General features: G+C 48.3%; 1 protein-coding gene across 1 annotated transcript in view; it reads right to left on the bottom strand.

The window, feature by feature from the left end:
* Window positions 1-10,935, bottom strand: part of LOC130482362 (cytochrome P450 4V2) — a 30,080-nt gene extending 19,145 nt beyond the window's left edge. Inside the window, exons 1-2 of the mRNA XM_056855070.1 lie at window positions 10,725-10,935; window positions 1,933-2,045 (exon numbers count right to left, since the gene is read on the bottom strand). Coding sequence (XP_056711048.1) covers window positions 1,933-2,045; window positions 10,725-10,935 — 324 coding nt within the window. The remainder of the gene's footprint in view (window positions 1-1,932; window positions 2,046-10,724) is intronic.
* Window positions 10,936-18,093: the final 7,158 nt, after the last annotated feature.

Genomic DNA, 18,093 nt, shown 5'->3' with positions numbered 1-18,093 from the left:
CTCCGGACAGCATGAACAATTCTCCCACTTTACGTCACAACAACCTTGTGAGGTAGGCTACACTGAGAGAGCAACTAGCCCAAGGTTACCCAGCGAGTGTCATGGCAGAGTGGGTACTTAAACGAGTCCCCCTGCTTATAGTCTGTCACTCAAAAAAAAAACTGCTAATGCACACTAGATTAGTTCTTTTAAATTAAACCCCTTCTGGGATAACTAAAGCCTAATCTGTGGCACTTAGATTACACCCTGTAAACATAAGCTTAGATCGAAGTCTAGCTGTACATTATTTGTCTCAGTTGGCAAAGCAGAGAGGAGGGGATTCTAGCCGCTACAGACATCCCCTCTCAACTCTGATGTAAAGCCTTACTTCAAGCGTTCAAACGTAGGGCTCTTCCACATGCGCGGCCTACCCCGATTTTCTTGGGAAACAATCCACAAGCACTGGAATTTGGTCTGGGCATGGTTCTTTCACACACTCTTCATTTTCACAATGATGGAGTCAGTTTCTTTACTTCTGCACACGCCTTAAATAATCAGGATTTTCAAGGGAGGCCGCTACTCCGCAAGGCTACATCCTTTTTTCCCCCCATTTAATGAAAGTTGAAAATTTAGGGAACCTGCTTGACCTAACATTACAGCAGTGTGCATGTTTGTGTGTGTGAGTGTGTGTATCAGTGCCGTTTAAAAAAAAGAAACTATTTGTCTTCAAGGCAGGGGGAGGAGAGGGAGTGGATTGACAATCAAAAGGTGGGCTGGAGGTGCGTGGGAGTGGGTGGGCAAAGAAAACTGGCAGAACCTTTACACACAAGGAAAAAGGCAACTCAAAATCAGCTTCCAGAAAAGGATCAGGGTAAAAGTGGTTTCAAAAGAAATGAAAAAGCCCCGAGGGGGTGGGATGAAGTGAAAACTAAAAGCACACGCAGAAATCAGGGGATAAATCAGTATAGGGCCAGAATTGGGGGGCGGGGCGTGGAAAAGCCCACAGTCTTTTCCAGGCTGTTTAAGACCTAGTGTGATGGACAGGAGGCTGTCCTGCCCCAAAGGAGAAAACAACCGTGCAGATGAGTCTATAGGAGTGCTGCTCCAGCATCTGATCACCTTTCAAGAGGTGGAAGGAATATTCGAGGGAAGCACAGCAGGTCTGTTTCGGCAAAAGAGCAGAGAGAGTGAAAGGTGGCGCCGCCAGGTAGTGTTGCAGAGCAGTTTAGCTCTGTCTCTGGGAGGCGACAGAGGACCCAATTATTAAGCCTGTCTCTGGGGATTAGCAGATCTTGTACAATTTAGTCTGATTCTTGGGAAAGGGCAGGCTGGTGTGGGTGGAATTCTGTGCATGCGAGAGAGGATCCAACATGAGCGGCTAGTCGGCAAAAGCCTGTTGTTCCCTGTAAGTATCAAAGAAAAATGCAGCTACCCTACGAAGCCATGACTCATTTAAATCTAGGCACCTCACCCAGGTTTCTCCTTTGTCTACCTGGAGACCTGTACTGCTGATCTGTTCCTTGAAACCAACCTGTAAACAAATAAATCTTCTTCGTTGTTTTATATGCTAGTCCTGCCTCGGTGAACTCCATAATCTCCTTGTGCACCACAAAACTTACCTCAAGGCAACGAACCCAAAGCCTGAACACTTGCTACCTTTAGAACTTTAGACTCTAATCTGGAGAGCCGGGGTTTGATTCCCTGCTCCTCCACATGAGCGGTGGACTCTACTCTGGTGAACTGGGTTTGTTTCCCCACTCCTAACATCTAGAAAACCAAAATGTTCAAAATCTCAGCTGTTCGTTTCAATAACAGGGGCTCACGTCTGTCGTGATATTTCTGTGCTTTGCACGACCACAGGTATAATCCTAAATACTTTAGTAAGGCTGTCTTCTAAGTAAATATATTGAGGACGCCATTGCAAATATATTAAGAACTGATAAAGAAACTCACCTCTATGGTTTCTGCATGAAACAAGAGCAGAAGCGGCATTGTTCCTAGCCACCCCTTCACTAATGGTGTATTCCGAAATTCATCACCGTAATTAAGCATTTGCTTGAAGAAAGCTGGAAAACACATGCGATTTGAGTAAGTCCAAATGAGAAATTCAGTGACCTCAAAAAACCACTACTTTGTCAAAACACTTATGAAAACACATACAATCCCTACCTAGTTCAATGACCACATAGCAGGACAGCCTGATACTCACTTCTAGACTGCAGCCAGAAAATATAAATTAACTGTAGGTGTTTTCACCTCCTCTTCCAGATGAAGACATAATACATACCAATCATTCATAAAGGACATCACAGTAACATGTATCGATTTATTTCTATCGCATTTTAGTCACATAACTAGCCATTCCCATAGTGGCTGCATTCAGATGTCATGTTTATTCAAAAGGCACTTGAAAACTCTGAGGTTCCATTCCAATAAGTCACGTGTTGCTTCTCTTACCTCTCAAGTATATACTTTGCTACTTGCCTGTAGCCCTATGCAGACACTTAATAGTGAATACAAAGAAATATTTGCAGGGAGGGGATCAGCATACTTGCTAGCTCTCTGCTTAAAGAAGTAATTTCAAACCTTTCTCTTTTTTGTAAGCTGTTTTAGTCCCCTCCTGGGAGAAAACTGGCCTAAGGGGAACAAATAAATAAATAAATAGAGACAAGTCAAGTCAACATGAGCAGGGCTTTCTCCGTCCCAGAAACCTCTGCGTGGAATACTCTCAACTATTGGCCTGACATTTTGTAAGATTATTTATCGGGCATATGGTTGATCTGTTTCCCCTTCTCCTGCCCCAGCTTGTATATAATCTGGGGGTCTCTAAGCACTGATTTAAAAAAAATGCAGCCTTGTATATTTTGTTTTTATCTTTTTGTGTGTGTGTGTGTGTTTTACTGAAGTTACTGGTTGTCTAATTTTTAATTATTTTTTTGCCATGTTTGAACATTCCCAAAATAAGAACATAAGAAAGGCCCTGCTGGATCAGACCAAGGTCCATCAAGTCCAGCAGTCTGTTCACACAGTGGCCAACCAGGTGCCTCTAGGAAGCCCACAAACCAGATGACTGCAGCAGCATCCTGCCTCTGTTCTAAAGCACCTAAGATAACAGACATACTCCTCTGATCCTGGAGAGAATAGGTATGCATCATGACTAGTAGCCATTTTAACTAGTAGCCATGAATCCCCCTCCCCTCCATGAACATGTCCACTCCCCTCTTAAAGCCTTCCAAGTTGGCAGCCATCACCACATCCTGAGGCAGGGAGTTCCACAATGTAACCATGTGTTGTGTGAAGAAATACTTCCGTTTTATCTGTTTTGAATCTCTCACCCTCCAGCTTCAGCAGGAGAGGTAAAGCAGCCTGCCGGGGTGGAAGGTTGGACCACTGGGGCTATGAGTGTGCCCCGTGGGACCTTGATGACCCTCCCCATGTAACCCCAGGACCGGGTCCTCATTCCCTGCCATTCCCAGAGGATGTCTATCTCCTGTGGGCCCTCACCCCGATGAGATGGACTGCGGTCGCAGGGCTGGTTGCCTTGCGGATGCTGGGCATCTTGGGATAGCCAGGACCGGCCCACCAGGGCTAGGAGGTAGCGGACTTGATGTCACTGGATGGCAGCAGTGTTGAGATCTTTGGAGACAGGGAGGGGTGCGGGGGATGGGGCTGCCCCTGGCGACATTTACCGCAGCCACTGATGGGGTAGGAGTGGCCAAGGAGGCCGCCCCACTGCTGGCACCAAGGGCCCGGGGGCCTCTTGTCCATGCAGGTGGCGATCGAGCGCGAGCACCTGGAGAGCTGGTGACAATGGTGGGTGTACTTTCCTGGGACTGTCAGCCACTATTAGGATGGCTGCTGGGCACCTAGAGGTGCTGCTGAACGTCACCCGGGGCCTGGGAGAGGAGCATGCATGCGTGGAGAGGCTGCACACTCCCACCCCGGCAGCCACCTTGTTGCCCCTATCCCAGCTCCACTGCAGGCAGAAGTGGCATGGGCCCTGGGGTATGGACGCGCCCGCCAGCATGGCCGACCCGCGGCTCAGCAGCGTTGGCGGCGACTACCAATCTGCAGCTGATGCCCATGAAGTTGTTTCATCCTGCATTGAGCAGCTTAGATTTTATGTTAATCCTACTTTGTGTATTTATCAACATTTGGGTGTTGTCTCCACCCACTCTGGCTGGACTGAGCTCTCTTATTTATATCTCTTATATATAATATAATCAGATATTATTTTAAAATGGCCTCCCTTTCCCTCTCCATTCCCTTGTCTGCAGCTTTTAACAGGACGCCTTAGCCTCATGGATGTACTCTTCATGCATCGGATGAAGTGAGCTCTGGCTCACAAAGGCTTGTATGTTTGTTGCTAAGGAACCACCCGACTCCTATTTCTGAGAATTAGGTAAGCATATTTTTATCAATCTGCCTAACTCTCACGATACCTGCATGAAGTACGTGCTTTCCTTTTCCTCAAGTGAATACGCTGTGTTCTTTGTTTTGAAACGGTTCCAATCCCCCACAGAGATCTTCACGTAACTACAGGGCAGCTTCCATTAGCACAAAAAGCCAAATGGATTATTATCCCAGTATTGCAGATGGAGGGAACAGCAATACAGCTGGATTAAGGATAGCTAGTCAGTCTGAGGTCTAAATGAGATTTTAATCCACAACTTCCTGTGTCATTCTCCTAATCAGTAGTCACATCCCATCATAGTAATAGTGTCTGCTCATGAGGTTTCACAATAGGCATGATATGGGCATTAAAAAAATGAGGCCACGATCCTCTGCTGGCAGAAACAAGGGCCAGAAACAGATATCCTAATCAGAAAACCAGTCTGAGGTCAGGCACTGTGATGTTCAAGTCCAATTCCTAGGCATCAGTACTGGAGGGGCAATCCAAATCCAAGATCAGGTTCAGTTCCAAGGTCAGGGTAACGTAAGTCCACAGAAGCACGAGGTGGCTGCGAACAAACAAGTTTGCTCCCACAAAGAGCCGATCTCATTGCCTGCCTAAATAGGACCTTATCTTAATGCAGACATGCTGTTGCTCATTAGGCTGTTCAAGCATTCCCAGCCTCATCACCGTTGGTGAGTGCTCTGTGCTGGGCCTGTAACCTCGCACTTTTTCGACAGCTTTGTATCCCCACCCTGATCTTTCGGCATCTCTGTTCCAGTGGTCTTGGTGACCTTTCAGGTGAACCCTGTGGCTGAACCCCAGTCACAGCCTGATCTCCTGAGCTGGCAGGCTTCAGATCCGGTGAGACTTCCTCTGTCTGTGTCTGCTCTTCACTCCTTTCACTGACTTCTATCTGCTGTGGCTGCTCTTTGGTTCTCACCCTGCTGTCTTCCTCTAGTTTCTCTTCAACAAAGAGCAGTTTTGGATGTGATTAAACTGTGGAAGGTGGCAAAGGACCTTAAGACAAGATACCTTGGGATGGGGCAGGGCAAACAAGACAAAACCAAAAAGGGTGAAGTGTGAATCCTCACAGTTCAGAGTAGCACTGCCACCAGTCCCCTTACTACTCAGCCAGCCAGACACCAAAGGTCAAGCCTCTAGCCCTCCTGGGACTAAGATCAAGAAAGTCACCCTTGCAAGGTAGGGCACTTACAAGGCGAGTTTCAGAAAGCCGTTATTCTGGTAGCTGTAGCCAATGAAGGCCAAAGTATTGGATTCAGATTGAGGCCTCCTGAATTCAAAGACACCACCAAGATATAATTAAAATGATTTAGTAAAATAACAGCAAGGATTTTCAATAAAAGAGCAGTGAACAGTGAGGATAAAATAACAAAGCTAAAAGCCTAACCAAGCGCTTTCACAAGCATTGGTTCAATGTATCCAGATGTCACCAAAAGCTCTCAGTTCATCCAAGTTTCAAAGTCCAAGACTTTGAAAGTCCAAGGGTTTCCAGTCAGTATGACCCACCAAGATCAAAACAGGTCCCACAGTCAATAATCCTGACACAGGGAAAACAACACAAGGCTCAGGGCTTACACTGAGCCAAGGCATGAAGAAAAGGCAAGAAGCCAAGGCAAGAAGCAAAACTAAAATGAAAGATCTTAGCTATTTGCTCAGCGATCTGCGTTGACCTGATTGTAATTAACCAATCAAATGTATGGCCAATGACAAAACATGCTGCTAGCCTGGTGACCCAACAAATCAGGGGAGTCTTGTCAGTTAAACCAGATGTTCTACAGCTGCACCAGGTTCCAGTTAACAAACACCTGTCTGAGACCCTGGAGAGCTGCTGCCGGTCTGAGTAGACAGTACTGACCTTGATGGACCAAGGGTCTGATTCAGTAGAAGGCAGCTTCATGTTTTCATGTTTTCACCTTCTCCTATCCATGAGTTTAGGCACTAACAAAAATCGAATGAACCCACCCAGGCATCTATGTCCTTGAAATGGTTACACTCAGTGGTGTGAACTGCACCTGGGTTTTCCTCCCATCTCCCTTATCTAAGTCTCGGGAGCTACAAGCAGCTTGTCTTGACTTTTTTGGGAAAAGAAACTTCCAACTTTCTAGGCCTGTGCCTGAAAAACTGTGCGAATTGAACAAGAAACTGCTTAAAGGAACCAGTTTCCTGACAGGGGACATGGAATGGGCAACTGTTCGGTGTTTCCTGTTCCTCTGTTGCTCCATCTCACCTGAAATTACCATTCCCATTTTCAGGTGTTGCAGAACTTTTCAGAATCCTGAAGTCATTCTCATTACCAAGGTGGCTAAACCTAACGAAGAGGATTCTAATCTACCTTTGCAGTGGTAGAAATACAGGAGCCTTTCTAGCTTTTCAAAATTACATTGTTGGATGGGACAGAGTTGTTCTTTCACCAGTATGCATTATTCCATAACCCTGATAGCAGGAGAAAGCTAAGCACAATTGGCCAGATATGCCTACAGGCAAGGAAAGCAATCTGTTTCTCTAAAGCCAAAGTTCAAGGCCCATAAAAAGAAAACCTCAGAAGTATCAGTTTTCCAGCACTGTACTGGAAATCACACGGCTCCGGACTTACCGGGAGCCGAGACTGGGGACCCGGGCAGGGGAGAAGTGGCAGTTGTTGGGGCGGGGTGGCTAGTAGGACCGGCAAAAGTCCGGCCGCAATTCAAAGGGCCCAGGGAGGGGGAGCAGCCAATCACTGCCCCAGCTACAGGCTCAAATGAGCCTATCAAAGGGTTGAGGGTGGGGCCAGGCAAACTGAGCTGGAGGGGAGTTTTTCACTCTGGGCCTCCAGCTCAGGATATAAAAGGAGATGGGCAGGCAGGAGCGGCAGTCCGTCTTCCACCTTGTTTGTTAAGTTGTCACAACGTGGCGGTGTAGGCATGGGACTGGATTAGTTTTGAGGGGCAAGTGGCCTGTGTGCCCCTCTATGCCAATTGGGGGACCCAAATAAGGGGTTTCGGGGGAGGCTCATATGCCCAGCTCAGGGGCAGCAGGGTGGAGCCTCTACCTGAGTGGTGGGGGAACCACCAAGTGGCGGAAGCCCAGGTGTTTTCCCAGCTCCGCCATCCTTTCAGCCTTCCCAACGGGACCGTTGGGAGGAATTGATTATCAGCTGATACCCTTCCAGTGCCCATGCCATGCCAAGGCACAAAACAGCTGTTTGCCAAATAAACATTGTGGCCATTTTATCCAAATGAATGTGTCTGAGTCTTTATTGTTAAGGTTAATGGGGGGGGGGAAGGGTTACTGCAGCTGAAACCCAACTTAGCCCTGGGTCAACAAGCCCCAGGGGTGCAGATGTGTGTTGGGGAAGAGGTTGCAAGTCTGAATGTCCCTCCAGCAAAGAAAATAAAAACCATCTTGCACATATAAAGATACCATGTCACGGAAAAGCCTTCATCCTGATTATGTTAGTTCTGAACATCCAGGGAAGCATGTGGGTGGGTGTGTTTTAACACAGACGAGCGGTGTAGTTAAGATACGCTCCTAAACTACAATCCAATAAAAGTTTTACCACTGGATTCTGCTGATTGTATAACTCGGTCCTAGTAACTCAGAAATAAATGGTAGACCCTGAAGACTGGGAACCATGCAATAGCTGGCATTTGTTGCCAGTAGCTGCCAGCGAAGGTGGTTAAGAGTGGTAATAATGGATGGAGACAGCCGATGGCACCACAGTCATGGTGTATATGCTTTTTAATGGATACAGTGTGCTTTTAAAGGGCTATCACAAGGTTCTCAGCCACTATACAGATCATAGCACCTCAACATTCCAGGTATATCTAGCACCAGCTGCATATTTATACTCCCTGGAAAGGAATATGCATAGGAGGGCCTATACACTGGCCAGATGTGCAACCCTACCATCTACCATATTAGAAGGGAGATTTAAGAAGATCCCCAGGGTGGAGAGATTTTGCCTGTGTAACACAGGGGAGCTGGAAACTATTGAACGTGTATTTTTTAGATGTCCCCTCTACAAATCAGCCCGCTTCAATATTACTGACCCTTTGATTAGGGAAATGGGCTCTGGTGACGAGGGTGAATGGACCAAAGGGTTTCTGCTGGGAGAGAGCTCACCAATCACCACCCAGGTCGCAAAATACTGTGCAGTAGCAATGAAACTACGTTGCCTTGATGTACTTCCTTAATCTGTGGACATGTAAAATTGGGTGATTCCTAATTTTGTTGGCCTTGGTTGTTGACCCATGGGGTGACATCACATCCTGACGTTTCCTAGGCAAGCTTTGTTTACGGGGTGGTTTTGCCAATGCCTTCCCCAGTCATCTTCCCTTTACCCCCAGCAAGCTGGGTACTCATTTGACCGACCTCAGAAGGATGGAAGGCTGAGTCAACCTTGAGCCGGCTACCTGAAACCATATATATATATGTTATATATATATATAACATTGGTGGTTAACCTCCCCCCAAATGATAGAAGCAGTGCCTATAGGTTTAGGAAACAAACGCTCTTAGTGTCCTTTGCTAGGTAGCCACAACAGTATTGCCAGCCTTTAAATCTTGGTTTCTGTCTGTAAAAGGCAGGAGTAGGGGGCAGACACCTTTCCCAGGCTGTTTTGTCCTTTGAGGAAGGACTCACTGGGGGGACAGGCCTTGCAGCAACCACGGCCAGCTTGATACCCTGCAACTTGAATGACTCACCCAAGACTGGCTGCTTGCTGCTGTTCAACAATAGCCACCCCACAAAACCAATGTTGTATAGTTTCAGACTATGATCCGGGAGGCCCAGGTTCAAATCCCCACTCTATTGTGGAAACTCGCAGGATGACTTTGGGCCAGTTACACAGTCAGCCTAACCCATCTCACAGGGTTGTGAAAAAAAGGAGAATGGAGAGATACAGTAAATAATGAAGTAATGATGAAATATAGGAAGTAAATAAATAATAGGTACAGCTGAAGATGGGACAGCAGAAGATAGTTTGGGAAGGAGGGAAGGGAACAGGGAAAGGGCTGCCAAGAGAAGAGGAAATAGTGTAGGGAGAGGGACAGAAGGGACAGACTCCCCACCTTGCAACTGGGTCCTGAGCCTGTACAGCGCCACAAAACTCAGTCCATCTTGGCAGCTGGGACCACACAACAGGTTGGCTAGTGGGAAGAGAAGGAAGCAGCAGAAGGGGAGAGGCTGTGGGGGGCTTTCAGGGAAGGAGGAAAGAAAACAGTGGGGGAAAAGAAAATTAGATGTCCCCAAGTCCTTGTGGGTCCTTTGCTTATTAAATTATCATGAAAATGTAGAGGTGCCAGACACCACTGGAAAATTAGCTGCCCACAATACACAAATGAAACCACTGGTCTGTCCAGGTAGTAGTGTCTACCCTGAGTCTCCAGGGTGTTGGGTGGCTCTCCAGCATTTGGTGGGGAGGGGTTTCACCTCACCCACTGCCCGATCCTTTTTAACTGGTACCTTGTGCAAGCAAAGCAGATGCTCAGCCTCAGAGCCACAGAATCTCACAGCACCAAGAGGCACTCTAGGAAGCTGACATTTTAGGGGAACAGTGACTTCTGGCACCTCTCACACCAATAAGAGGCACTCTAGGAAGCTGACATTTTAGGGGAATACTGACTTCTGGAACATCTCACTTACTTCTTGCACCTCTCACAGCAGTAAGAGGTACTCTAGGAAGCTTATATTTTAGAAGAACACTTGCTTCTTGCACCTCTCACATAAAATGCTGCATTTGGTGTATCAGGCTGCTTTTCATATAAGAAAGAAGCCATGGGTAAAGGAACTCGAGATGCAGATTTCTTATACTTTGGAAATCCGTGTGTAACTGCATCTGTTTTTTCTCTCCCACCCAATGCACAAGTACACTCAGCCCTTTCCAAAGTGGCCATTGGGTGCGTTGAAAGCAGTCCCTTGAATCCCGGATGGGTGAGGAGGCGTGTCAGACGCTGGAGGTTTTGCATTTATTCATGGAAGGTTTTGCATTGGATTTGTCACTCTGTAGATGCACATTTTCCCCATCTGAATTCTCAAAACTCTGCATGGCGGCTTATTGTTGAGTTTTGAGAATACGGATGGGGGGAAAGGGCATCTAAAGAGTGGCAAATCCGATGCCAAACCTTCCATGAATTTGCCACTCTCTAGCTGCACATCTTCCCCATCTGAATTCTCCAAACTCTGCACGGGGGCTCATCGTTGGGTTTTGAGAACTCAGATGGGGAAGATGTGCAGCCAGAGAGCGGCCAATCCAAGGCGAAACCTCCCGGCCACCAATGGCCGGCTGTCTCTTGAGAGAGAGACAAGCCTGCTTGCGGGGAAGGGGGGCCAACGCCAAGCAGGCTTTACCTGCCGCGTCGCGTTCCAAAGCCAGCAGGTTGCCCACGAACGGGTAGCAGCGGGGGATCCCCGGGATGTGCCGCATCTCCCGCCACGCCCGAAAGTAGCCGAGAAGCCACCGGGAGGCGGAGGCCGCCAAGAGGGTGGCCAGCAAGGCGACCGCCGCCGACCCCCAGGAGTAGAGCCGGCCGCCCTCCGCCACCTGCTGCAGGAGCTCCATGCCCAGCGCGGCGCCGACAGCCCCGCAGGGAGCGGAGGGGGTTTTGTGCCCCGGAGGAGGAGCCCGGAAGGCCGGCCGGCAGCGGAGGCGGGGACCGCGCCAGGAAGACGGGGAGGGGAGGGGAGGCGACGGTGGGCTGGCTCGCCTGGCCGGATGCTCGTTGCAAGAGAGCCGGCGGAGAGGCCGCTGACGCACGGGCGGTTGCGCCTTGGCCATTTGCTCATGGAAGGTGCTGCCTTGGATTGGCCTCTCTGGAGATGCCCTTTCCCCCCCATCCAGATTCCCAAAACTCAACAATAAGCCGCCATGCGGTTTTGAGAATTCAGATGGGGAAAGTGGGCATCTATAGAGTGACAAATCCAATGCAAAACCTTCTGCTCTCTAGATGCACATTTTCCTCGTCCGGATCCTTAAAGCTCAAAAATAAGCCCCCGGGTAGAGTTTGGAGAATTTGGATGGGGGGGGGGGATGTGATGGGAATTAATACCCTTGTCAGAGGAAATGGATCGTTGGATATTAATGGGATGAGCGGTAGAAGCGAATTAAGGCTGCCCGCACACGGGAAAGACTCGCAGTCTGTTCTCTTAGCAAAAATCAATAGCTGGTTAGTCACATCACCTTTGGATCTGGTCAGCTTGGTGCCAAGCAGTTTAACCCTTGACTGTCTGAAATGCAATGAAACTCGCTACCTAAGACCCAACAAAATGCGCGTGTCTAGAGCAGCAAAACCTTCCATGCCTGATACACACGAAGGCCAAAAACCCGCAGCACTCTCTGCTGAGGCCCTTGTGGCGTGCAAAAGTGCCAGCGCGGGCCTTCGACCTTTGCCTCCGGGCTGAGCGGGCAAGAGGAGCTCGCCTTTCGGTCGCCCCTTGGCGCCGCGGCTAGCAACGGGCTTCCTCCTCCCTTCTGCGTTTTAAAGGACAAGATACGCGTTTGCGTTTTCCAGACCAGCGGTTCTCAACCCTTTTTGCTCCATTCCCCCCACCCCTTTCACCATTGTTCGGAATATAATCCCTCCCCCCCCCTTCCCAAAATAGTCATAAACTTTATTGAATGTCGCAGATGAAATTAAAAACAAACTACAATTTTGCAGATTGTACATAATCTGCAGGACAGCACGCTTTGCTGAATAGTGGTCCCGATTCCCCCCCACCCTAAAATCCCCCCCGGGGGGGATTTCCCCCCTTGTTGAGAACCCATTCTAGACATTTATTGCAGGGGAAATTATGCATATGCACTTTTATCACTCAAGGCAGACTACAAAATATGATAACCGAGCAAACCGCAGGAGAATTGGCAGTGCCAGCCCCCCCCCCCACTGGTAGGGTTGCCAACCTCCAGGTGGTGGCTGGAGATCGCCTGCTATTACAACTGATCTCCAGGAGGCAGAGATCAGTTCCCCTCGAGAAACTGGCTGCTTTGGCCACTGGACTCTATGGCATTGAAGTCCCGCCCCTCTCCAAACCCCACCCATCACAGGCTCCACCCCCAAAATATCCAGGTATTTCCCAACCTGGAGCTGGCAACTCACAGGGTAGGGGCATGATAATATAATGTCTGGAGGCCTAGCGATGGTTTTTTATGTAGTGAGCGGTGAGGGAGCTTAAGGCTGCCTGGATGTTATGCCCCTCAGCCTCCCCCCTCCCCGTTGGTTTTCTGTGATAAAGTTCTTTTCAGTTGTCAAAGATCTTGTAATGGGCAGATCAAACCAGAATGAGTTAGCAGCCCTGTTTGGGAGCAGAGAAATTTGAAGCTGTAAGCTACATTGCATATTCAAAGGCTGAAGAAGTCACTTTTGGTGACAAAAGCACTGCTGTATATCTGGAAAGGCGTTTCCTCCGAGTTGCCTGACTGCGCAAACTCCAGGTACTAGCTGGAGATTTCCTGCTAGTACAACTGATCTCCAGCCGGTAGAGATCAGTTCACCTGGAGAAAATAGCCGCTTTGGCAATTGGACTGAATGGCATTGAAGTCCCCCCCTCCCCAAATCCCGCCCTCCTCAGGCTCCGCCCCAAAAAACTTCCACTGATGGCAAAGAGGGACCTGGCAACCCTAACCCTCTGAGCATGATGCCTCTACAGGCCTTGAGCCCTAATCTGTTTTTGGGAGGCAGGAGTATGTGAGGATGGAGTTGTGTGTGTGTACAGTGCTGTCAAGTTGCAGCCGACTTATGGCGACCCCTTTTGGGGGTTTTCATGGCAAGAGACTCACAGAGGTGGTTTGCCAGTGCCTTCCTCTGCACAGCAACCCTGGTATTCCTTGGTGGTCCCCCATCCAAATACTAACCAAGGCTGACCCTGCTTAGCTTCTGAGATCTGACGAGATCAGGCTAGCTTGGGCCATCCAGGTCAGGGCGAGGATGGAGTTACACAGTGGTTATTCACTAGTCGGTAAGTGACATTTTGCACATGCTCAGAAGAATGCATTCCTTTACACAGACAAGTTACAGCAACATGGTTTTCAGTTGATCATCAAAAACATACCGGGCAAGCTGAATGAAACGGTCACTCGTTTTTCTGCTCCTGCTCCACTCACATTAACTTCCATAATCCTGAGACAAATTTGCCACTGCAAACAGGGGAGGCAACCCACAGCCAGAATGAATCTCACTCCAGTTTGCTCCCCAGCGTTCTCACTTGTTGCTGTGGACGTTAGAAACAAGAAAAACACGAAATGTCCAGGGGCACAGGGTGACTGGTCAGAGCAGAAGAGAGCTAATTCGGTCAAGAATGAGTTAACTGACTCAACTCCTGCCAACTTGCAACTGCCTTTCATTCCTTCAGCAAAGATTGTTACCTTATATGGAACCAGAAATGCCTGATGTTCAAGCTGGATTCAGAAAAGGAAGAGGCACTAGAGATCATATTGCAAGTTTATGTTGGTTATTGGTGCAAACAGGAGAATTTCAGAAGAAAATCAGCTTCTGTTTCATAGATTGCAGCAAAGCTGTGTGGATCATGAGAAGCAATGGCTGGATTGAAAGGAAATGGGTGCGCCACAGCATCTGACTGTTTTGATGTACTCTGGACAAGAGGCTACTGTTAGGACAGAATATGGAGAAACAGAATACTTTCCAATTGGCGAAGAAGAAGAGTTAGTTTTTATATGCCGACCTTCTCTACCACTTAAGACAGAAGCTGTAGAATCATTGAAGCAATTGGACAGTTACTGTGTGATAGGTCAGATGCATGGTGGGAATGGAGTTTGCAAGTTGTCATGTGATATATGTAGCAACTAAGAACCAAAACAGACGTATTGATGTACTCAATTACTTTGGATAAAGCAGTGGCACTGATCAACATAAACAAAATCAACATTCTCTTCATATAATTACACCTTAAAGTGCCAGCTTGATCCGATGAGGTCAGTAGTTTTAATCTAATTTTACAAGTGGAGAAACAGACAGCTCATGAATCATCCTTCAAACCTACATTTATGAGTTTCTGGCACTAGATCCTTTTCCTCTTTCTGTAAATGTGGTTAAAGCTGTTTATCCCTATTACTTTATGTAAGTAGGCTTTGGGGGGGGGATAGCTACAGTGTGGAAAGGCAGAGGGAATGCTGATTGGGAAGGCAAAGATTTTGAAGGATTTTTGGTCCCCACTTTTGATGGAGTTCTGCTGACTCTTGCTGACTCAATTAAGACCCTCGGGGTTATACTGGACCCAAATCGGTTCAGAAGTTCCAGTTGGTGCAGAATGCAGCAACTCGGCTATTGCTGACCCAGGGTTAATTAAAAGGAACGTCGCTATTCAATAAATTCAAACATTTTTTAAAAGTTAACATTTTATTAAAACACAACTTTATTAAACAACAATATTATAAACATTTAATTGTAGGAATTAGATTGATTTTGGAATAAATTGGCCACAGCTTGGAATTGGCAAACAGCTGCGACCCTTGTGGCGCAGCATGCGTGATGTGTCAAGTGCCCAGGCCGTGTCCACCACGGCCATGAAGTAACCTCCGCCCACAGGGCTCCCGCTGTGGGCAACTGGGATGGTAGTACCAGGATGACACCAGGACAAACGCCACTGGGTGTTATCCCCCACCACTTGGGAAGAGGCAGACACCTGCCCTGCCGCCAGGGCATGTCCCTGAAGCCTCTCCCAAAACCCTTGGGATAGGGTTCCCAAAACCAGGGAAGCAACCAATTCCTATGGAGCTTCCCCCCCAAAATGACACATCCACATGCTAAACCGCAACAAGCTGCAAGGAGACCGATTCACTCACGGGCCCCTGCAGCCGCAGGGAAACCGAACTCAACTCTCGGACCCGAACTCAACTCTCGGACCCTTGCAGCTTCCGCCACACTTCACAGCTGAAGCCAATTCCTTAAGCCTCCCCGAACATTGTGCAGCCATAGGGCCATGCCCAAGCTGGTGAGGTGCACGCCATCCCGGCGATAAAGTGACGCTATGCGGAAAGAAATGTCCCATTGTCGTATGATCGCTCCGCCTAGTCTGATCACTTCCCTCCCAACAGCGTTGGTGACTTTCCTCCTAGCCATGTCTACCCTTTGCACATTGTGGGCACCTCTCCAGCACCTCCTTTCTAGGAGATCCGACCAGCAAATCACCGTTGCTGGGCATAACGATGCAAATGTCGAGAGATCACGACAAATCTCAGTAGCAAGGTCTTTGCCTCGAGTATGTACTAAGTCGTTCTCACCCAGTTGGAGGACCAGTGCATGAGGAGCTCCAAACCTTTTAAGCAAGTGATGAAGGACCGGCATCAGCGAACGCCAACGCATGCCTTGTTGGCCGAACCATTGCACCCGGACTGCTTGCTCCAGTCCCAAATGCTGTCCCCATCCAGATGCAGCCGCATAACGTCCATTCCAGAAAACGATGCTGTGGCCCACGACCCACACAGTCCGCCATGGTCCTAGAACTCGGAGCACAATTAAAAGAAAACGTGGTCAGGCCTGACATAAGACTTATACGATGCAGAACGCCATGGGCCAATGGCTTGTATCTGGCTGACAGCCATGCCCTCTCCAGCCGCCTGTGTGGCTGCTCCAATACGAAAGGAATGGCCACTAAAATCAGACGTGGGGAAGCCCATGGAGCTGACCGAAGCCTTAAAAAACACTGATAAATTGATAGCGGGTCAGCGGTGTGCAATCAGCATGTATCAATAAGCATCCCTTTATGTGTGGCCGTATGGCTAGAAACCTTTTTAAAGCTCTGACAGGGCAAGGCTGGACAGTGGTGGCCTCGTGCAGCCGGACACTCGTCCCTTTTCCAACCTGGTCAGTCTTGGACCGATGAACGACGATCGTCAGTGCTGAGTTGTGAAGGCATATGTCCCCCAAAAGTAAAGCCCTGCTGGTCAAATCATGACTGGATTGAGCCCCGAGTTTACTAAGTCGGAACGCTCCAAAGAAGGCTAAAGAAAATGCTGCCTCAAATAAGGTGGCCTCCTAGCGAGAAGTGCACAAGGATGGCAGTAGCCGTACAATCCTTTTTAGCATATCCAAAGTGACTGGCCTCCTGACGTCCCTGATGGACGGTGCCTCGCATTGCCAGCCCTTGACAGCCTTTCTGGCTCGAAAGGATGCACAAGGATCATTGAAACCATGTGCTTTTGAAAAGAAAGAGATAGCCGCCATGTGAACTTCGATAGTCCTAGCAGCGTAACCAATGTCTTTTAAATGGGCTAAGTAACGTAAAGCCAAAGTTTCTGTGACAGGCCACAGACCATCCCGACCATAATGGACAAAGAACTCTCAAAGTGGTGTATGGCCCTATCATATGCCCGAATGGTGGCAGGGGCCAATGAGCTCCGAATGCCGGTCATAATGACGTTTCCCCAAGAGCCCATAGCTCTGCTGGAAAAGGTTGTGGGGGAATAATTCTAAGAACGTCAAATCCCGGCACACGCCTGACCCCTGCCAACCCACAGGCCAACGCTGTGCACACCACTGTCCATTAAAATAAACCCCGAAACCGATGCTGCATGCAGCATCGGATTGGACCTGCAAATCCCGTCCTAAAACAAGGCTGTGTTGCCAGAGGGATATGCCATTGTATTGCTCAAGAAACTGAAGCCACGTTTGTATATCTTCTTTCATGCCCTTGGAAACCCTGATACGATGGTGTGGGGCTCTTACGCCCCTCGTGGCTTGGTTAAAGTGAGCACAGAAAGCCCTGCCCGAGGAGATAACCCGGCAAGCAAAATTTAGATGGCCGATAAGAGACTGTAACTCTTTCAAGGTGCACTTTGTTTTATTAGCAATTAAAAATAGCAAAGCCCTTAAAGCCAGGAGTTTTTCTTCCGGCAAGCTGGAAGTCCCATTGATGGTATCGATCTGAATGCCTAGAAATGTAAGGACTGGTGAGGGGCCCTCTGTCTTTTCTGCTGCTAGTGGCACTCCTAATTCCTCAGCCAGAGTGGCAAATGCTGTCAAAAGGTTGCCACATAAGGGGTCGTTATGAGGTCCGATAAATAAAAATCATCTAAATAATGAGTTACTGTGGACGACCCTGTGCGCCATTGTATTGCCCATTCCAAAAAGGAACTGAAAGCTTCGAATGCAGCACATGCTACAGAGCAGCCCATTGGCATGGCCTTATCTACGTAGAAGGACCCCCCAAATTTAAAACCAAGTAAACAAAAGTCTTCCGGGTGTACTGGAAGCAACCTAAAGGCTGAGTGAATGTCACATTTTGCTAACAAAGCTGAATGCCCACAAGATCTTAACAAACCCAGTGCATGATCGAATGAGGAATATTTTACTGTTGACAGCTCTGGTGGAATCCCATCGTTAACAGATAGCCCTTTTTGGTAAGACAGGTGATGTATCAGCCTAAACTCCCCAGGTGTCTTTTGGGCACTACTCCCAGAGGAGATACTCTCAGGTTGGGGATAGGTGGGGACGCAAAGGGGGCTGCAATTCTGCCCAAGTCTAACTCTTTGTTGATTTTTTGAGCGACTACATCAGGCATATCTATGACCGATTTTAAGTTGCCCGATAACATAGGAGGTCTAGCGTTAAAGAAAGGGATGCGGAAACCCACGGAGAAGCCCTTTAACAGATATAAAGCTTTTGCCCTATTTGGATAATGAGCCAACAAAGATCTTAACTTATCCAGTTTAATTGGTGTGCAGGCCAGACCGTGTAGACGCCCGCGTCTACTTGGTAGCAGAGGT

This window comes from Euleptes europaea, chromosome 9, assembly GCF_029931775.1.
Source record: "Euleptes europaea isolate rEulEur1 chromosome 9, rEulEur1.hap1, whole genome shotgun sequence".
Lineage (NCBI taxonomy): Eukaryota > Metazoa > Chordata > Lepidosauria > Squamata > Sphaerodactylidae > Euleptes > Euleptes europaea.
Note: the sequence above shows the minus strand (reverse complement) of the source record. Positions and strands in the feature narration are given on the sequence as shown.